This window comes from Magnolia sinica, chromosome 16 (assembly GCF_029962835.1).
Source record: "Magnolia sinica isolate HGM2019 chromosome 16, MsV1, whole genome shotgun sequence".
In the NCBI taxonomy this organism is placed as follows: domain Eukaryota; kingdom Viridiplantae; phylum Streptophyta; class Magnoliopsida; order Magnoliales; family Magnoliaceae; genus Magnolia; species Magnolia sinica.
The window spans coordinates 14,254,606-14,277,715 of NC_080588.1; the positions used below are offsets into that span (position 1 = coordinate 14,254,606).

General features: G+C 40.4%; 1 protein-coding gene across 3 annotated transcripts in view; it reads right to left on the reverse strand.

Annotated features, from left to right (window-relative positions):
* Window positions 1-23,110, reverse strand: part of LOC131228646 (cell division control protein 48 homolog B) — a 62,444-nt gene that overhangs the window by 13,577 nt on the left and 25,757 nt on the right. For all 3 annotated transcript variants that reach the window (XM_058224455.1, XM_058224454.1, XM_058224456.1), the window contains 3 exons: window positions 10,045-10,326; window positions 9,791-9,960; window positions 2,763-2,891 (listed from right to left, as the gene is read on the reverse strand). In XM_058224455.1, the coding sequence (XP_058080438.1) occupies window positions 2,763-2,891; window positions 9,791-9,960; window positions 10,045-10,326 (581 nt within the window). The remainder of the gene's footprint in view (window positions 1-2,762; window positions 2,892-9,790; window positions 9,961-10,044; window positions 10,327-23,110) is intronic.

A 23,110-nucleotide genomic window follows, 5' to 3' on the forward strand; every position in this document is an offset into this window, starting at 1 on the left:
TTCGGGAAGTTCACCAACCCGTTCGCCAAGTTTGGTAAGTGGCGAGGAAGTTGCTGCGACCTGAGTTTGGGACTTGGGAAGAAGCAGTGCTGGGTTCCGAATTTGGGGTGTCACAGAATGTGACTCTTGTGAGGATTTGAAAAGATCTTGGTGTTCATACAAAAGTCCTTGTATTCTGAAATTGCAAAGGGTGCATCTAAGGTGTGAGTGCCCCAATTGCTCAGACTTTGCAAAACACCAATCCCCCTAAGGTGGTTGCTTTTGGTTGGCTTGTTAGGAATGATAAAATCCTCACTATCAATCATTTGAGGAGGAATATGCCCATCATAAATGTGTGCATTGTTTGCCTTCGAAATGAATCGATAGTGGATGCTTTGTTCTTGTGTTGCGGTTATGTGAGGTAGTTACAAGTAAACTCTTCACCTTATTTTGGAATTGTTTAGTGATGCAAGGACTTTCCAAGCTGCTTTTTTTTTTCTGTTTCAAAAACTTAGTATTGGAATGATTTTTTTTTTTTTTTTATTTTTTGTGGGGGGGGGGGGGGCTGTGGGGTGTTGACATCTAAGCTTCACTTGCAGGCCCTCTAGTCAATACGAAATGAGAGGAATAATAGGACTTTCAGAAACAAGGCAAAAGAGGTAGCTGCAACTTTTCCAAAGTGCAGAAGGGTGATGATTCCTCATCATCCTCTCTTGCTTTGGGTGGGTGCAGGTTTTCTTTTGGTTTAGTAAAATCCAATCATCTTTCAAACAACAAGACCATTTCTCGGACCTTTTTTTTTTTTTCCTCAATTTTGATTTGTAAGACCTGAAAGTTCTCCAATCAATTATGAGAATCACCAGACCTATCTAACTTATGGAGCAATTGGTCCAGATCTTGCAATTGTGTCATTGCATGAAGATGGTGCTTCATAAAGAATTTGGAAAAATGACATCGTCCCAAGTGTTTCCCCTCTTTCATATAAGCAAACTAAGGCCCTGTTTGTTAAATCTGAAGTCTAAAGACTGAATCTGAAATCTAAAGCTTGAATATGAAATCTAAAGCCTGAATCTAAAATCTGAAGTCAAAAAACTTGTTTGATAACAAACATCTGAAATGTCTGAAATATGTTAATTTGACACATTTGCCCCTATGTACATTTGCCCCTTTTTAGATATAGTTGTATAGTGTTATACATGCAATAACTTGAGTCTTGGATCCGGCATGTTTTTGGACTTTTATCCAAAAATGAGCTAAAAAACGGATGGACGTTGTGGATTTATCGAAAACATCATGGTGGGCCCCACAATGGTTCCTAGCACAGGAACTTCCTGCGAAAGGCTTTCATAAGAAATCCGCATCCGATTGGGTACTACTCCACCAAGAAGCAGATTTCCGCCAAAGGTTCCCATGCTGGGATGCAAGGTGGGGCCCATCGTCATGTTTGTGGGAAATCCACCCCGTCCATCCTTTTTGTGAGCTCATTTTAGGACTTTCCACCAAAAATTAGGTGGATCAAAAACTCAAGTGGGCCACGCGAGAGAACGCAGTGGGGATTGAACTCACGTTTTCATCTCATATGGCCCACTTGAGTTTTGGATCCTCCTCATTTTTGGTAGCATGTCCTAACTCCTAAGATAAGCTCGAAAAATTGATGGACGGATTGGATTTCTCATGAACATCACGGTTGACAACTCACGTTTTCATCTCGTATGGCCCACTTGAGTTTTGGATCCTCCTCATTTTTGGTAGCATGTCCTAACTCCTACGATAAGCTCGAAAAATTGATGGACGGATTGGATTTCTCATGAACATCATGGTTGACCCCACCTTACATTACAACACCGAACCTCCTAGGAAAGGCTTTAACGGAAAGCTGCTTTATCCGCATGCCATCCAGGCAATGCCGGCGGAGAAGGGCAGCCCTATTAGTGGATCTATGGGGTCTACCGTAATGTATATGTTTTATCCACACCGTCCATCCACTTTTTCATATCATTTAGGAGCATAAGAAAATTAAAAAAGAGGTAGATATAAGGCTAAAGCGGGCCACACTGCAGGAAATAGTGAAAATTTGGCGCCTATCGTTGAAAATTTCTTAGGCCCATAGAAGCCCTGATCAAGTTGATATTTATCTTTCTTTCCTTTTTCATCCAGGTATATGTGACCTTATGAAGGGGTTACATGGGAAATAAACGTCACATTGGATTCTACGAAAGTTTCAACAATAGTTATTCAATTTTTGTTGGTTTCTATGATGTGGTCCACTTGAGTTTTACATTGCCTCATTTTTGGGCTCATGCTCTAGAATGATCTGAAAAAGTTGATGGACGGTGTGGATCTAGCACATAAATCATGGTGGGCTCAGAGAAGTGCCCCATGTTAAAAGTTGGGATATGTATAACGCAAGGGAGAAAATCTCTCTTGCAAAGGACAATTTTTTATTAAAAAAAATAAATCACGGAGCGCATTCTTGATTCCCCATTAAGCTAGATTCCCATCATGGAAAAATTTCAACATAAAATGGTGGAGCGCTTTCCTTCTTCCGCGTTAACAAACACCACTAAGCATGGAACATTTTCCAAATTCCGCGTGAAGTACAAAAATTCAGCGTTAACAAACAGGCCCTAAGTAGGGATCCGGGATGGATTCAAGATGCATATCTTGTTCCTCTTTTATGATTTTTTAAATAAATCTAGCATGCTAGTAATTCCAAAATCACTTCTTTCCCAGCTTTAAAAATATAGCAGATCTTATGAAATAAATAGGATGTCGATGTATACCGTTTGGCACCAACTACATCGGCCTCGTCAAAGAATATAATACTTGGTGCAGCAAGGCGTGCCCTTTGAAATATGCTGCGTAACAAAGCTTCTCCTTCTCCAACATACATAGAATATAGGTCCGCACCACTGAAACATAGATTTCAGCATTTCAAAAAAAAAAAACCAAAAAATTTAAAAAAAAAAAAAAACAAAACAAAACAAAAAATTAAAAACAAAAACAAAAACAAAAGGTAAGTTGAATAAACTACACTCCGAGCTTTAATTATGGAAGAATTTGTGAGTCAGAAATTTACATGAAAGCAAAGCATGCAAGAACTGTAGGGACAGAATTTGATGTTTCCAAACAGAAACCACCCAACCAAATTCCATATGGCACCCAAGAATTAAATATGCAATATTAAGGTGAAAGTGCTTGAATCAATCAAGATCCAACACCACAAACATGATGCCTTAATGATATCATGCTGGCATCAGCAATATGGCCATGGGTCCCTTTTGGGTTGAAACATTTATGAACTGTTTAGATATGGAAATGTATGGTAATTTTAGCAAGTCCTAATAGGGCTATCATAATTATTGTTTTGAATTTTATTTTTTTTTAAAAGGAGGGTATTACCTATGTTGAATAGGAGGGCTAATCTAATACAACTAGTGTTTTTTTTTCTTTGCATGTGTTGGGAGAAAGGGTTTAAATACATAAAACTAGAGTTTTTTGCTGTTAACAAATGCTGTTTGTGAGTTTTCTTCACTGCATGTAAACATTTTTTGAGAGAGAAGAGCAAATTTATTAGAAGCTCGTAAAGCGAGGAAAGAATACAGAGCACCAAATCAAGAAGAAAAGATAAATTAGTAGCCAAAGCTGCATCGACATACACAGCCCATCCCGAAACTAGGAAGTAGGAACTTAACCTTTCTAATGACATCTTCCACCCCATGAGTCTCATTACAATAAAAAAAAAAAAGCCAAGCCCAAAGGAGACTATCCACTAACTCCAGCATCACCCATGCTGTCTTAAAGTAACCTAGAAAGTAGTCCCACACTCTTGAAGCGAAAGGCAACACCAAAATAGAAGATCTATCGATTCAGCATCTGCCATACACATTAGGCAGCACAAGGGATCTCCTTTGCAGATTGTCGATGGTCAGAACCTTGTTCGGGTCCAACAACCACACAAAAGTTGCTACCCGAGGGGAAGCTCCATAGGACCAAAAAAGGAAGTGTTAGGAAGAGACGACGGGGCGCTGATCAAACCGAAGAGTGATATTGGTCTTGGTAAACTTCTTTAATGCATATCGGCCAAGACCTGCAGACCCGCCCCACCTTGAGATAAAGGTTTGTAAACCTCTTCCCATTCCAACAAGTGAAAGTTTTTTCGTCGTTGGCTCCCTTACAAAGAAAATCCCTTCTCAGTTTGTCTAGCCTTTTATATACCGCTTGGGGGCACTTAAATGAGGACATGAAGTATACGGGCATATTGGAGAAGGTTGCTTTAATGAGAGTGAGATGACCACCTAGAGAGAGGTAGCGGCTCTTCCACCTAGATAGTTTTCCTTCAATTCTCTCAACTGCCTTATCCCAAAGGTGCTTCGCCAGCTTATCTATGCATAAAGGAAGTCCCATGTGGAAGGAAAGGAACCCTCTTTGCATCCGAAATGGAAGTTAAATACGAAACTTCTACTTTGGAGAGATGAATTCCCAAGATTTCGCTTCCCCATATTATTCTTCAATCCGAAGACTGCTTCAAATTACATAACCACTTTCTGCAAATCATCGACTATAATCAAGTCTACCTTGAAAAAGATAATCGTGTTAGAGACAAATTGAAGGTGAGATATAGGATCCCCCATTTGAGACACTGAAATCCTTGGTCAACCCAAACTCTTGGCCCTTAGATTACATATTGTTGAAAGCTTCCCCGATCACAAGTAAAAGATATGGAGAGAGAGGGTCCCCCTGCCTTCATCCCCTAGATGGTTTAAAGAAACCTTTCAGTGAGCCATTAACAATCACATAAAAGGATAGAGACTTGACGGAAGTCTGAATCCAATTCCTCCACTTATTCTCACAACCCAATCTTTCTGGCATATAATTGAGGAATTCTCATTTGACATGGTTGTATGCCTTCTCAACATCAAGTTTGCACATAATTCCAGGTTTCTTTTCCTTGAACCAAGAATCCATGCACTCATGAGCTATGAGAGCAGTGTTTAAAATTTGCCAACAGCCAACAAATGCACCCTGATTAGGGGAAATGATATTTCCCAGCACCACTTGAAATCTAGACGCGAGGATCTTAGCCAACATTTTATATGAGCCCCCTATCAAACTAATAGGTCTAAAATCTTTTAGCCATTCCACCCCTTCAATCTTGGGAATTAAAATAATAAAAGAAGCACCCAATTTTGGCGATAAGCAACTTTCTTTGAAGAACTCCTTGACAAAAGTTATGATGTCATACTTCACCACATTCCAAAAGCCTTGGAAGAATGCAATAGGGAAGCCGTCGGGACCAGGAGCTTTATCTCTACCCAAGCTATCCTTCCCAATATGTAATCCATAGTAAGCTTTTGTAGTATCCAACTTACATATTACCCCTTTCAATCCTTTCATATTACAAGAATTGATACATTCATGAGCCACCAATGTTGTATCCACAATCTGTCTACCTTCCATATAGGCCTCTGGTGATAAGGAGAAAACCATTTTCAAAAACTTATGTGCAATGGTTCAAACTCAATTCAAATGCGGCGTCTCAGGATTAAATTGTGGATATTCTTACGAAGACAATGACAACTGCCCATAACTCTTTTCTAGTAGGCAAACTATTGCTGGTTGATCCCCCATATTAGTTTGTGAGGTTGATAGTTGTAGATATATGTTATCTTAAATTCCATTCCATGTATTGATAAGTGTAATCTTTTATTCTTTCTATATATGGACTATGTACCTCTATATAAACCCTACTTGGGGCAATGCAATATACATAAAAACATAGGAGAATTCTCCAAATCGTCGTGTTATCATTCCATGCTTGTTGAGATTTAAATTTTGAATTTTTTTCATATTTGAGGCCATCTCATTTGTATATATACACTACCATACAGTATTGAAATATATATATATATATATATCATCTAGATGCTAACACTTCTGCCAAAATCTTATATAGGCCTCCCAAGAGATTGATGGGTCTAAAGTCGCTCAACACCTTTTTTTGGATTCGAAGCGATGAATGTGGCCCCTAACTCTGATGCTACATGACCCATCTCATAGAATTCTTTAATAAAAGCAAACACATCTTGCTTGACTAATACCCGGAACTTTTGATTAAAAAAACTTGCAGAAAACCATCCGGCCCAAGGGCTTTGTCACTTCCCAACTTTGAAACGGCTTTCTCAATCTCTTCCTTTGAAATAGCTTTATACAACGACTCCACTGCTTCTAATGAGATAAAATTGAATAAAAGGTAATCAAGTGCACTTCCACTCCTCTCTTGTCAAAAGATCCCTATAGAATTTAACTATAGAATCGCATGCCTTTGCTTTTCCATCAACTCTTTTCCCCTCCACCATTAATGACTTAATTTTGTTAACTCTCGCTTGAGCACTCTCCATTGCATGAAAAAAATCCGTATTTTTGTCTCTTTCCTTTAACCAAAGAGCCCTTGATCACTGTCTCCATTTGATTTCATCCTCTCTTAGTCTAGCATTATACTTTGCGCTATATGCTTCCCGCCAAGCTCTTTCATCTTCCGATAACTCTCCTGCCTCTTCTTTGATGTCTAGAAGCTGAATATCATGTAATAACTTTACCGTCTTCTCAAAGTCTTTTCATCCAAACATTCATTTTTCCTTCAACATTTTTTATTTCAGAAATAAAACAAAATTTGCATCCCCCTAAATCGAAAAGGAAGACCACCACTAAACCACCTTTTTCTGAAAAGCCCTCTATTTCTAGTCAGGCAAGCTCAAATCTAAAAGGCTGGAGACCCCAATTCTCCTCCTTTGACTCTAGCATAATTGGGCAATGATCAGATATTGCTCTCGTTAAACCTCTTTGATGCACTAATGGAAAATTTTCTACCCATTCTGGTGAGAGAAGGAAACGATCTAAACTTAATCACCTTAGTCTAACCATTAGATATGTAAACTGTACTTCACCCATTGGCAACTTAATCACCTTGGTCTAACCATTAGATCATGTAAATTGTACTTGTCCCATTGGTAAATCGATCATCTCATTTTTAATTATCCGATCCGAAAAATTTCTCATAATCCGGGATACCCTTCCCCCATTCGATTTCTCATGCGAAAATCTGACCACATTGAAATCCCCTCCAACACACCACGGCACAGACCACCTACTCCAATACATATCCAACTCAGCCCAAAACTCTTGCCTTAAACTTGACCTAGTTGGTCCGTAGACTGCCAAATAAACCCACTAAAATCCTAACAAAATTTCCTTGAGCAACAAAGATTTTAAAAATAAATAAATAAATAAATAAATAAATAAAATTGCCCCTTCCAACAATCTTCCTTGCTCCATAAATTAGAAATCCAAATAACCAGAATACCTTTTGCTGACCCATTCGCGTGCAACGCTTCCCACTCCTTTGGTTGCCCCCACCATGAGTTCATCGTACCTTGATCTATACCTTGCAATTTCATTCATGAAACGCTGCCATTTGAACTTTGTCTCTTACACATGTCCTTGACCTGAGCTCTTTTTTCCGAACATCCCAAACCCCTCACGTTCCAACTGATTATCTTCATCAAAGATCTACTGATCCCTTGTTCCCCCTTAGCTCACAACAACTTCCAGATTCTAATCGCGACAACTCTTTGGTACTGTTGTGGTTCTGTACCTGCAAATCTTAATGATTTAGTTGTCTGCCCCTCACAACCACTTCCAAATTCTAATCCTTTGGCTTGCCACCAAAAGTAACACCCACTAGACATGCAATCTCCATTGTGACAACCCTGATACGCTTCATCCCCTGTGCCATAAACACTTTTCTATTATGTAATTGTTGAGGAAAAAAATCATCATTTACCTCATTTTCAAAGATTGGAATTAACTCCCCTTCTTCATCGTTGCTCATTTGGCGGTCAAACGCCAACAAAGCAATGATTTGAGCTTCCAGTAACTCTTTTGAAACTTCTAAAAAAATGCCCCTCTCATCAGCTTGACTATTAACCTCCTCCGTGGTCAAGGCCACGAGCTCTTGACCCTGACCCACTTGCTCTTCCCCTCCCGATGAAGATTCCCCTCCTCCATGGTCAACCTCTTCACTTCTTTTGTTTTTGTTGCTAATACAAATTCAACCTTTTTTTGTGTTATCTTATGTTTAGTATCTTACGAGTTAGCTCCTCATCAAATACTTGAGGGAAGGTCACCTTCCTGCCACATGGGTCCGTTGTGGTCTCATGGGGTGCCTCCTAAGGTGGTCTTGTTTATAGTTGGGCTTCATAGCTTTTTGTAGGTTGATCCAGTCATGGGACTGGATATTGTATCCTTCTTCCTTTTTAAAAAAAAAAAAGGTTTTTCTTCGTTTTTCCTTTTTCTGCTTTCTGTAGGCTTTCTTTTAGCAATAAAATTCTCACCTTTCAAAAAAAAAAAAAAAAAAACTTCTATCTATATAAACGGGCTTAAGTTATCTAGTCTAGTGTGGAGTGTGTAAGCAATCTAGAGCCTCGTTTAAGTCATCTAGTCTTATATTTTTTTATTTTTAGTTTTGTTAACATGGTAAGTAGGATAGATCCACTGATTTATATCGTTTTCTTCTTCATCATCCATAGATATGAATATCAGTATTGTATCGGCCGTATCGTATTCATATCAACACGAGACGATTCGCGATACAAGGTTTGTATCGGCTTGATATGAAAAAACTGACGCATATTGGCCAATACATGACTTATTAGCATCGATATTGGGCTGATACGCCCATAAAAGCCCAATTTTGGGTGGTGTGGTCAGCGTAGTGGATTTTTTTGGGAATTGTGATGGTCAATGTAGATGTGGTCCAAGAACCGGGTGTTTAAGGTGGAGCAGTTGATCAAGCCTTGATCATATTTTTTTCTTGACACATACAAATTATTCAACATAATGTTCGCTTAACCTGACATAGAGGATTTCAACCAGCACTAGAGCTTTTATTTTCGATTAATACTTCATTTATTAAGCCTTCGCTATCTTTTGTTGGTGTAGTTCATTCACATGTTGTACAATATTGCACTTGTGTTTTCACATACCGTTGTGGGTGTAATCCCTGTCGTTGGACGTATTCACTCACCTATTGTGTAGAGCATTGCACTTGTTTCTTTAAGAGGATTTTGCATGTGAATGACAGTTTGGTGGCTCGATGGTCATGGAGTTTGGTTGTATTTCAAGGAAAAATTCAATGGATGTTGAAGGCTCAATCTTTATTGTAGTTGGAGATCTTCAAGCCTGCCATGTTGAGGTTTATTTTTATTATTATTTTGTGTGTGTGGGGGGGGGGGGGGGGGGGGGGCGGGGCATGACCCTATGCTTATTGCCTTATGAGTTTAGTCCCACATTGAATACTTGTGAGAAAGTGAGTTGTAACTGTTATCCATACAAAGGAGCTCAAATCATCTAGTCTAGTGTGGAATGTGTGAGCAATGTAGCATCTTGTACACCCATGAGCTCTAACCTAGCAAGGGCTCAATCAAATTATATTGCCTGATTGCTCCAATTTCTATTCGAAATGTTGGATTGTTATCCTTAAGGCATCAAACCTCAATAGACTATCCTCGAGACTGTTCCACAACAAACCGTTGATTGATCATAATGATTATTTTTCTCTTTTCCTCTACATGAGCAGATTTTGAGACCCCTTGACAATATATATAAAAAATGCAAGCATATTTTGAGATCCCTTGGTAAGGTAATCATGCTTCTTTTGCATTTTGAAGAATGATCAGGTAGAACATGCAGTTTTTACTAGATTTGTGAGTGGCACAAAAATATCCATATTCGCAAGGGAAATCAGGATAACCTCAAGGAGAAAAAAGCAGCGCCGGCAGCATGTGCTGCAGCTTTGGCAAGGGTAGTCTTCGAGCACCCTGGTGGTCCATGCAAAAGGACCCCACATATTGGCGATATTCCAAGTCTTGCAAATGATTCAGCATGCTTAATGGGCCACTCAACAGCTTGTTGGAGCTTATTCTGTTTAGGAAATCAATGCATTTTTAGCAAACAAGGGACTAATGAGAACTTCAGTATTCGAAAAATCACACAAGTATATCAGACCTTTAGATCTTTCAGTCCTCCAATATCTTGCCATGACACCTTTGGGACTTCAACAGTAATCCCCCTCGTGATGCTTGGACCAACCTTGGATCGTGCATGCTTCCAGTCATCCATTATTACAGGTATACCACCATTTTTGGTTGTAGATGACAACCTGCGCTGGGCAGACAGGGATGCTTCCCGACATAAAGCTTCTAAATCAGCCCCAACAAATCCATTGCAGGATGCAGCTATAGCTTTTAGGTCGACATTGTTATCCAAAACGAACTCCTTTGAATAGAGCTGAACCAAAAATAAACAAAGGAGTAAAAACTCACCATGCATGTAGGATCTTCCAGACCATATAAAGCCAGAAAAAAAAAAAAAAACTCAATAGTAATATTGCCAACAGTGTCTGTAAGAAGTAGCGACACCCCGGGATGCATTTGCCACATTGTGTCAAATGGTAATGTCTCATTGGTGCACGTAGCAAACATGTAGTTGCACCAAAGTCCCAGATCATCTGAGACGTAAGCTCTACTCAATTGTGGATGGAGCATAGCCCAACAAATCATGTGATTGGACAAATTTAACCTTTTAATTTCGCCCATTGAATGTGGATTATTAACCATTTTCTTTTTAAATTGCCCATTCAACAGCCACCAATTGGATTGGCCAGGAGAGTTCGATCAATATAATTTTTTGGTCTACGCACCATCCAACAGGTGCAGGATTTGGATTGGCTGACCAAAAGTACCTTGGATGTAACACTCCCATTTTACATGGTGGGGCAATACACAAAAGAGTCTACCCCTGTAACCCAAACCTATCACTGCTAAAGAAAATGAAAGGTCTTAACAAGCAACTTTTTTAAATCAACAAGTGCATTGTAAAATTAACAAATTATTTTAGAAGTAACTGAATGTGCAAATCAGTGCCATTTTCAATTGGCAACAACGAAAATTTATTAAAATAAAGGAAAAACACAAAGGTAACCATCTAAAGCAATAAGTAATGGAGTCCGCACACAGACTGCCTTTTTCTTTTTCTTTTTTGAACAATGATGATATAATATAAAAAGGCCGAAGCCAGAACCTAACATCTGATAAGACATTGGCCTCCTACACTTGCCTAAAAGAAATTGGAAACAACTGCACCGCATCTTTTATCCAATCTAAAATGAATTCATGATTAGAGTCTAAGAATAGACTAACACCAGATTTAACAGCTAAAAACTCCTCAGTCCTCACAGTTGGAGTTGACCATCCTTATGCTGGACCAGAGAACACAAGTTTGGAACCTTTCTCATCTCCTAGGTTCCACAATCCTAGAATCACCTGTGTTTCCCATGAGTTTGCACCCATGTTCATTTTCCAACCAGGAGGAAATCAGGAAACAGTTTTCAAGCACCAATCTTCTTCCTACACTTGTTTCCATCTTGGATAAGTAAACCCCCGTTTCTAACAAGTAACAAGCTCAAACTTTGATACTACCCACATTGCCCTGCATAAGCCTGTACCAGGCTGATACAGGCCATATGGTTCATGGATGAAACCAGTATGTACTAGTTGATACATGAAACCTTGAAACTACATCACTACAGAGACTGGAAATGTGAAAACAATAGAAACAGTCCAACTTAGATTGACTGGACACTCTTATCAGATACCACCATTCCTCAAGGCTCCACTCCTGGGAAGCTCATCCGCCACAGAGTTAGCATCTCAAGGAACATAGGAAAAAATGAGTGGCTTATCCTCGCATGGCACACTCTCACTTCTTCCACCATGGCAGCTAGCCTCCATGTATAAGAGCCTTTCCCAGCCCAAGAGACAGCTTTGCTGGAATCACCTTCTATTACAGCGGGAAGCAAGTTAGAAGTGCACATGCATTTGGCGGCTTTAAGTGGCCTGTTGACCAGCCGGGTAAGAAGAACCCACTCAGTTTTAAACGAATCAAGTAAGAACAAATCACTCACGCTACTTCACAGTGGATAAACAAATGGTCCACTATTTTTCTATCAGTAACAAGTGTGCTGATTCTATCTCACTCCAGCACATAAAACAAATACTGGAAATAGTCATTTAACTTCTGTGGAGATTGACATTGATAAGGATCTTCTTTGTTGTAAGAAATGATTTACAGCCAGTCGGAACAAAATGACTACAACTAATATTGAGAAGTTGATTTTGGAACCTATCACTACTAAAGGAAATTGATGGTCTGTGTAAGCAACATTTTCAAATCGAGAAGTACATTGACATACTATATTTAGAATTAATAACTTGTTTAATAAGTAACAAAACATGCTAATCAGTATGCATTATGGTTTTCAAGACACAATTTCAAGTTGCCCACCATGGAATCAACTTGTTGAATTGGCAAGTTTCTGTGTTGGTTAGTTCTAAATAAATATGAAAACTGCACACAACTGTCTTAGTCTCAGCAACAACAGCCAAGCATTGTCCAAGTACAATTCATACCAGCCGCAGTTTAATATCTCAATGCCAGAGTACAAATCAACCAGCTTGAAGATAATATGATATGGTGTTATGGTGCATATCGTCCTAGATGCCGTATGTTTGGTAGTAGAATTATGGTTTTTTTTTTTTTTTTTTTTTTGAGAAAAAAAAAACTAAAAAACAAAAAACCAATTCAATGTGTTTGCAGTAGTTTCAAGATAATATAATAATGTAATGGACCACCATGTGATATGACTACGGTAATTTTCCAAGCCAGCTAAGGCTTGGGTTATGAAGGAGTTTGTTACTCCTATCTGGTATGGTGCAAACTACATAATATGTTGGGGTTGGAACTTTGACAATTCTAATTATCATGTCTACAACACAAAGTATACTCCAATTTTGGAAAGGTAATGAACCAGCCTACATGAGATTATGAATATGGAGATTGCTAAGCCAAAAGCATGTACAAGTCAGCTAACGCACAGACCACTAGATATGCAAGCTTGCCAGCTTGGCAGACAAGTGCAATATCCAAGCATCCCTCAGAAGGGTATCACTGTGTAGATTCCCCATACCAAGAATGAGTTTGGTCCACTAGTCACATGGGCACAATAACTGAAGAAATATACAGTTTTGGCAAAATCATGGCACATCCACTGCCCCACCTTTATGTTTGGGAAGTAAAATCTACACGAGGTCTACCTGATGGATGGCTTGGATATTTCATCTGTCTGCCATGCTGGCATATGTGGTAGCATGTGGATTATCTGACTTGTACCTGTCTTCCACGCTAGCATATGTGGTGGCATGTGCATTAGCTGACTTGTACATGTGTGTGGGCTTAGCAAAGCTCATGAATATGATCACCACATCAACTCTCAATACCACAATGAAAATATGAACATTGCATTGGCTAACTACCATTTTTACTGACCTTGGTTTAAAATCTCGATACCAGATCACATATCAACTAGCTCCAAAATATATATGACAAGTTGCATATCAGCTGGTATGCGATGTGCATTGGCAGTAAACTTACAATATTTCCTTCTTGATAAATTTAAAAAAAAAAAAAACACACACACACACACAATGGTACCTAAAAAAGAAAAAATGATAAAAACCAATTGATCTGTTTATACTATTTTAAATAAATATTTCATCATGTAACACATCACCATGTGACTTCTATTTGGGAGATTTAATCATGTCAGTAGAAGCTATGCAATGGGTTGTAGTTAGAAGTTAAAAGAATGAAACTTCTGTAATAGTTGAAAGAATGAAACTTCTAACCATCCAGTCTACCATTCAAGGCAAGCATCCTAGAATACAGTGGAGTACAACAACAGCTTACAGACTATATAAGATTACCATGTCAGATCTCAATGAAACACTGAAGATGTGAACATTGTGGAAACTAATATGTCGGGAGACTCAGAACAGTGAAAACAAGGATCCAGTGCTACATCCAGGAAAATAGCCCAATGGAGTTAAAAATACATGACATCTGTGGAAAAAGAAAAGAGAAGAATAGAAAATAAAAACTAAAATAAAAATAAAGAGATAATAAATGGACTTAAATCATGCCTTATTTCAGTGAAAAAGAGAGAGTAAAATGGAGGGGGAAATGAAAATAGAAACTGGTGGTTTCCTCTCTGCCAAAAACTACATTGATCTATACTTGGAACCATGCTTTAGATGCCAGCTCAGGTAGGGTGGTAGAAGACAACAATTTCCTCCTTTCCTCTAAACAAGAATTCAAAAATGAGTGGAAGGTGATAAAAAGTGCAAGCTGCATTTTATAACACAGCTCCGGCAGTACACTGTATCACCAATACCCTCAAGATGCCTGTGATTTTGGAAGCGGCCATTTCCTAGACAAATAAACCCACGACCTCATGGTCATCACCTGGCTATGAATTGTATACCAATGCTTAAGACCCAGTTTGGATGTGATGCTAAATGGCATTTTGGCAGTGATCACTATAATTCAAATAGCTTGGGAACCGAAAAGTGTGCCTCATTGAGCATGCCAACTACAACTAGAAAATTGCATCATTTGGGAACTGAAAATTATGCTCACAGTCTGATTTAGAAATTGCGCTGGGTAGCGTAGCTGAACATATGCTTTTTTCTTAAGGTGTATTGTTTATTTAATTATATTTTATTATTCAATAAACATACAACAGGCACGTTTTATTATTCAATAAGCATGCAACAGGCATGTTTCTAGTAAGGACCAGAATTTGTATCCAAACCAGTACCCAAGTCCAAAGTCCAGAAGTTGAGACCCATTCCCAGATCAAACTCCATTTCATATCCTAATTCATTCTTGAAATTAGACGTGATAAGACCCAATGGGATACCTGAGCATGGACAGATTTGGATCACCAGTACCTCATATACAGTAGCATGGTACCCTTATGTTAACCTGACAGGATCTGGTTCTGATTCACTCAGTCTAGTACAGCAATATCCAACCCGAACTCAACCCTCAGAAGCCCTAACCATGGTGCCAACCCTAATTTTTTATGTAAGTTGTGTCAACTTGGCAAATTCTATGATTTTGGAAGATTGCTTCAATGGGCACCTGTCAACTTCTCCAGATTATTTGGCAGGGAAAGCATGGTGATGGAGGTACTCATGCCCTGGGACCATGTTACAGGTGAGTATTGGGGCTTCGCTGTTGTCTGAATGAGTGAGGACAAGGAGCTGAAGAGGGCGGTAGAACTGCGCAGGGAGAGCTTTGGAGGCAGGAAGCTGCAGGTCCAAGAGGCTCGGTTTGGGCCTGCTGTGAAGAATGGGGAGAAGGGGCGAAAAGGTGCTGCGTATGGGGAAGGTAACTGAGGGCAAGGACATCTCAAGGAAGAGGTTGCAAATCAAATTGAGTCAGGGGGCCTTCGGAAGAGAATGGTAACAAACCGAAATCCTTTAGGGATGCCTTGCTGTGAGAGAAGAAGGGGCCTATTGTATCTCAAGGAGGAGCACGGGAGAAGGATGCAGAGGTAGCATGCACGGGAGAGGGAAGATGGGTCTGGACGGAAGGGGAAGGGGAAAAAATGGCAGGTCGTGGACAATGCGTGGAAGTACCTGCAATGGCCCCTAGTCGCGGTGACGAGGGAAGGAGAATCAATCCCCCAAACAGGTAAGTGGCTCTGCGAATCCTATAATTTAAGCTCTCAAGATTCCTACATCAAACCCATTGGCTCGAAAGAGGTGTTGATTTGTTTGAGGCAAGATGTCAACATCGACCAAGTTCTTTTCGCTAGTGCTCTGTATAAAGACGGTCCGGTCTTGTGCCTCAGAAAGTGGTCAGACCATTTCTTCTTTGAGAGGAAGGAGGCTTGGTTCCTCTTTTGGGGAGTTCCTTTGGAACTATGGTACACGGATGTTTTTATAGCTATCAGATCATGTTTAGGGGAGGTTGTCTTAATCGACAAGGAAGCGGAAAAGGGGGAAGAAATGGGTGTAGCACGGATCTGTATTAGGAAGAAGGAGGCCATTGTTGACCCACTGGTGGTTAAAATCAGAGTCAGGTCCGTGGAGCTAGATGTTCAGAGGGGGGGAAGACAAGTCCATTGTTTCTTGCGATGCTACCGTGGCACATTCTAGGATGACACATGTTTTGGAATAAGCTCGTCGGTGCCTCGGTTGTTGACACGTGGTGAAGCAGATGAACGGGCCTGGAATGTGATTATTATTTCGCCTACTTGTGTGGATTTTGGGTCTTCTCCTACACGAGTCCTTAGTTTCCCCTCGTGCAAGAGTATATCTTTATATTCTCGTTAGGGGGCCAACCTAATTTTTTCTGGACCGATAGTGATGGGCTCATCGCTGGTAATAATGTGGACGCTCTTCTCCCTTGCCCGGAGATTCTCAGCCTGTAAATTTCACCTGCTACCAAAGACAATCTCTCATTGGAGGTTTATGACTAAGAAAGGCCCCTCCTTGGAGAGCATCAGCTCGAAAAGTCAACCATAAAGGAGAGGCAACTGGCAATGGTGCATCAAGAGGAGAGTGAATTGGGGGAAATGGTCCCAGGAGACGCCCTCAAAGATGTAGTGGAAATGTCGCTCTGAGTTACCAACATCAACAATGGCAGGGGTCATAATGTGCAACCTGCCTTGTCGTCTACAAAAATGAATCTCCAAAGCCCACCGTGATGCACTGACATCTCAGAGGAGCAACATAGATGGACGAGGGACATCCTCCAAAGGGTTGGATGTCTGATTAGATTGTCTTATTGAATCCGCGATGAGGATGTTTTGGATTTCTATGATTTCATCAGAAGCAAGGCAACTCAGAGACAATTCGAGATGTAGCTTACAAGGACAAAAAAATCCATGAGAGGTTGGAGAGAGATCCCAAGCCTTCAATGTACGATCAACTACAACTCTTCAGTGAAAGCCAATGCTGAAAAGAGGAGAAAATTGGGCACAGTATGTGATCAATGATGCTATTTTCACGGAATGTTCGAGGTCTGGGATGCCGATTCAAAAGAGCCGAAGTTAAGAAGATTTGCAAGAAGGTTGAGGCAGAGATTATTACCCTTCATGAGACGTATCCCTAGGCAATTGATAAAGTTATGCAAGACTTTATCCGGAAAATAAAAAAACAAAGGTTGGAAATCTCTTGATGCCACTAGCTCGGCGGGGGGTATTCTGGTTGCATGGAGTGCAAATCTATGGAAGAAGGCTAATAGTTATGTGGGGAGTTTTTTTTGTTTCCATCCATTTTCAGAACCTAGTGGATTTTCTCAATAGTCTACTTCAAGGACCTAGTGGATTTTCTCAGTAGTCTATGGCCCATGTCCGAGCGGTATGAGTCAGTTTTGGGACAAGTTGGATTATGTTAGACTAAAATGGAATGCACTGTGGTGTGTTGGGGGATTTTAATGTGGTTCGTTTTGTTCACGAGAAGTCCAACAGAGGTCGGGTTAGTAGCACTATGAAAACGTTTGTTAAGATGGTTGCACGTCACGAATTGGTGGATCTGATGCTACTTGGTGCTAGATATACATGTCTAATGGCCAAAATAAATCCATTATGTCGCGCCTAGATAGATTCTTAGCGTCGCCAGACTGGTTGGAGAAGTTTCCTCTTTCTTGCCATAGAGGGCTGCCTAGAACCATTTCTGATCATCTCCCTATTGTCTTAGAAGTCCCAGCTGATGATTGGGGCGGCAAATCTTTTAGGTTCGAGCTGGCCTGGTTATAAATAGAGAGGGCTTTAAGGATCTTATAGTCAATTGGTGGAAATCTCTAAATGTAGACGGCTTCGCAGGGTTTCGGTTGTGCAGAAAGCACAAATAGCTGAAGGAAAAGATCAAAATCTAGAAAAAGGAGGTCCTGGCCTCGTGAGAAGCAGAATTTGATGAAATGGTTGTGGAAATCCGCGATTTAGATTTGAAGGAAGAGGTTGGTGCATTAATGAATGACGCAAGAAAGAGACGGGATACTTTATATGTTAGTTATGCGGACTGATTGAAGGAAGAGGAGATCAAATGGAATCAATGATCCAAAGTAGTGGGACTAAAGGAGGGTAAGGGTCTACACAGAGTCGAGCTGGCCTCACCTCGACTCAGCTCGGCCACTAGTTGACCCCCAGCTCAAACTCGGCTCGGTCCTCGAGCCTGACTGGCCAACTCGGCTCGGTTTGGTCAGCAGCTCGGGCCAGTTCGAGCAAAAATCGAGCCTCTGCGGCATTTTCACAAACACATGCAGTGCACTTTCAATTTCTCACTATATATAAAATATCAGCAGTTGTTTACAAGTATTTCATCAACCACCTAATAGGCAACATCAAAATCAAGGAAAAATAGTATTTATTTCATATACATACCTTCCTTGCTACTAGCCGACACTTCGTTGAGTCATTTCATCATACACTTGGTGAGCAACATCAATATCAAAGTAACTGAGTCACCACACTATTTCGATCCGAGTCGAGTCGAGCTCGGGCAAGCTCGAACTCGATTTGAAATTTTTGTTAGCTCAAAAAATCAGCTCGACTCAGCTCAAACTCAGCTTCAAACCGAGTCGAATCGATCTTTTTCGAGTCGAGTCGAGCAAGCTAACCGAGCTAACTTGGTTCGTGTACACCCCTAAAGGAGGGTGACAAAAACACTCGTTTCTTCCATAGCATTGTTGAGCACTAGGGCAAGATGTGGTTGTATTTCAAGCGTGGTTATCAATGGAGAAAGAATTTCAGCCAAAGAGAAGATTTGTGATTCCATAGTCGATTTCTATTCTAAGTTATTGTCAGTTGATCAGTGGAACAGACCGAGACTCAACTCTTTTGTGTTCCAAAAGATTTCTATAGATGAAGATGCTTTTCTTGAATCCCAGCTCTCAGTGGAAGAGGTAAAGTTAGCTATTAATTCCTTATGTGGCAACAAACCCCGGGTCCTAATGGTTATCCTTTAGCCTTCTTCCAGATCTTTTGGGATATTGATGCAAGACGAATGGCCTAAACTAATATGAATAGCAAGATCATAAAACAGATCAATTCAAGTAACTAAAATACAAAATTCATGCTTCTCTATCAAAAATTAAATATTTCAAATTTACACTAAGGCATAAATTCAAACCACAAACATCCCATGATGCACGTAGCTATAAAATATTGTTAAGAAAGGCCTATGGGAGGTAAAACTCTACATCTAGCATAGGATTTACCCACATTCATATAAAAGACATGCACCAAAATAAGAGATTTAAAGGTATAGGGTTGTCCGGTTAATGTAGGGTGGTTTTGTATGGATGGGGTTTGGATTGGAGGGAATTAGAGTGTGAATGGCTAGGTTTAGGGAGGATAGAATTGGGGAATGAGGCTTTTAGGGTTAGGGTTTGAAATTGGGATTGGAAAATTTAGGGGTGTTGATGTAGGATGGAGGAATTTGGGTTTTGGATAGCTAAGGGTGATGAATTTGGAAGATGAGAAATTAGGGATGTGGCACTTCTTTTCATGCTCTTTACTACATCTAGCTCGGAGCACATTCGAGTTGTAAGCTCTGTCATGCTCTTGCCACCTATGAACTTGGTATAATGATAATCCCACTAAGTAACAAAGCTCTCCATCGCCAGAGGAGAATTAGGATAGCTGGGGATTATCACAGCAAGTGATTCCTTGAGGCACGACCTGCTAAGGGTCACATACAGCTCCGCATCCGTCACTATCGGACGATCGAAAGGAGGTTGGTTGTTAGACTTATGAGTAAGAGGACATGGGATATATTGATGGGTAATACTGCTCGATCCTAGCTTTTGAGTTTTTGCCCGACTCGATCACGCCTCCGTAAAAAAGATCGCAGTCGATAATATAGCAGGTCCAAGCATGATGTAACCAACCAGCCGAATACTCATCAGTTGGCTCAAATTGCCCTATGAGCCATCTTGGTCTGTAAGCTATTTCTTCTGAGAAGGGCTTGAAAGATTGGTCTTTTTTGGATTTGTCGAGGGAGAGGAATTATATGAGGTAATCTTCAACCGTGTGACTCTCCGAGAAGATGTGGAGAATTCAGTCACCAAAAGAGGAAAATGGTTTGCTCGCATGCGTCGGATGATGGAAGAGGGAAGGCCGAAAGTATGCACAGAAACACATTTGCAGGAGCTACAACGGCCCTCCTGTAGAATGTAATCCTTTATGAGTGGCCTTGTAAAGACTTCGATATAAGCGGCCAAGAACATAAGGGGCCAAGGCAATTCTATGACCTTGAGCCAGATGTTCGGCTAGAGTGACATACTTGGAGGTAACTTGGAGGGCACTGACACAGAGAAGGTGTCGGCAGATCCAGAGAAGGAGAAAGGCCGTATGTTCTTCTTCTTCGACCGGACCTTCTCGTTTATGGTAGGCTTTCAGAAAGTTGGTGTAGCCCTTGTTTGCTTTACTTGGGTAATCTCTGCATTGCTTAGAAACAGCACCCGCATAATACGTCATGCCAAAGGGCAATAACTCAGTCAAGTGACAAACGTCCTTGATGGTAGGAGTCATCGGACCACAGCAAAAAATGAAAGTGTTGGTCGAAGCGCTCCAAAATGTTGAAAGAGCGAGGGGTAAGGGCCTGTTTGTCAACTCTTAAAATTAACACTTAACACGGAATTGAGAAAATGCATCCTATTAAGAGTTGTTTGTTAACACTGAAATCGAAAAGCGCTAAGTGATTTTCCGCAATATTTCGCTGAATTCTTTCGGCGATGGGAGTCTGCCTTAACGGTGAACGCTGAATGCACTTCATAAAATTTTCTATTAAAAGAAATTTTTGATTCCAAATTTACCCTTACTACTACAGATATTTTTTTCTTTTCAAAAACAATCTTTTAACATGTGAAATTTATTTATGCCCTACCGTAATTTATGTGTTTAATCCACACCGTCCATCAACTTTTTCAGATCATTCTTGAGCATGTGCCCAAAAATAAGGTATATGTAAAACTCAAGTGGGCCACACTATAAAAACCAATGGAAATTGAATAAAACTCAAGTCCACCATTAAAAACCTTTTGGGGGCCATAAAAGTTTTGGATCAGGATGATCTTTGGTTTTTTTGCCTTCATCTGGGTTGTATGACCTAATCAACAGATTGGATGTCAAATAATCAGTACTGTCAACCTTAGGAGAATTTTAATGGTGGATATCCAATCATCATTGTTTTACTGTGGTGTGGTCCACCTGAGATTTATATCCCTCTCAATTTTTTTTTGTGAAGCCCTAAAATGATTAGTAAAAATGGATGAACAGAATGGATGAAAAACATACATCATAATGGGACCCACAGACCACCGACCACAAGCCACGGGGTTGATTGCAGGGGAGTAGATACGTGTCGTGGGAAGACGAGAGCCTACGCTCCGAGTTGTGCGAACGGTTCAATGGAGATCAAAGTTACATGGGCCCACAATGATGTATTTATTATATCCACACCGTTCATCCATTTTTTGAGATCATTTTACAGCAGTAGCCAAAAAATGAATCATATCCAAAGCTCAAATGGACTGCACCAAAAATAGCAGCGGGATAATGATTTTCACTGTTAAAAAATTCATATGGCCCACCATAATGTTTATTTTTCATCCAATCTGTTCATAAGGTCACAAATACCTGGATGAAGAGGAAAAACAAATTTCATATTGATACTAAACTTCCGTGACCCCAAAAAGGATTTCAATGGTAGGCATTCAATCCCCCACTACTTTTTGCAGCGTGGTACACTTGATCTTTAGATCTGTCCTATTTTTCTGCTCAAGCCTTAAGACGAGCACGAAAAATGGATGGAAGGTTTGGATATAACACATACTTCATTACGTCACCCACATAGGTGTGTGGCACACCAGCCAATCCGCTTCCGTCTAGATCGGACGCTGATTTCCGGAAACGGATTGGCTACTCCCCCTGACACCAGCCCCGGCTGGTGGTCGGTGCTCTGTGGGCCCCACAATGATGTATGTGTTTCATCCATTCCGTTCATCCATTTTTAAATACCATTGTAGGGCTTGATCCCAAAAATGAGAGGTATATAGATCTCAGGTGGACCACACCACATGAAAACAATAGCGATTGGATATCCACCATTAAAATCCTCCTAAGGCCCACTGTACTATTTATTTGACATCCAATCTGTTGATTAGGTCATATAGGCCGAAATGAAGGGAAAAAGCAAAAATCAGCTTGATCCAAAACTTTTATGGCCCCTAAAATGTTTTTAATGGTCGACGCTCATTCACCACTGTTTCCTGTAATATGGTCCAACTGAGATTGGGATATACCTCATTTTTGGTCTCATATAGTAAAATGATCTGTAAAAATAGATGGACGGAATGGATGAAACACATACATCATGGTGGGCCCCACAGAGCACCGACCACAAGCCATTGGCAGGTGTCAGGGGAGTAGCCAATCCGTTTCCCGAATTTCCCGCGAAGGACGCAGATTAGCTACTAACAGGTTGATTAGTGAGAATGGCTACTGAAGTGACGTCACCATGTTATGTTATGTGGGACCAACCATGATGTATGTGTTGCATACACCGTCCATCCATTTGGTGATATAAATTTAGGGTATGAGCCAAATAACGAGTCAGATCCAAAGCTCGAGTGGACCCCACAACAGAAAACAATGGAGAGAGTACCATCCACCCTTAAAAATTTCTAAGGGCCACAAAAGTTTTAGATCAAGCTGAAACTTGTTTTTTTGCCTTCTTTCATGTCTATCTTAACTTATGAACACGTTAGATCTCAGATAAACATCATAGTAGACCTTAGGAAGGTTTCAATAGTGGGCGTCACTCTTCCCACTGTCTCATGCCTTAAAATGATATCACCAAATGGATGGATGGTGTGGATACAACACATACATCATGGTGGGTCCCACAAAACTTGGTGATGTCACTTCAGTAGCCAATCTCCTAGTCAACCTGTCAGTATCTAATCCGCCTCCTCCTGTGAAAGACTCCTGCAGGAACTTCCTACGAAAGATTCTGTGTGGGGCCTACTGCGATGTTTGTGAGAAAATCAGTCCATCCACCCATTTTTAGAGCTTATTTTAGGGCATGCAACAAAAAATAAGATGTATCCAAAACTTAAATGGGCCACACAATAGGAAATAATAGAGATTTTGTGACCACCG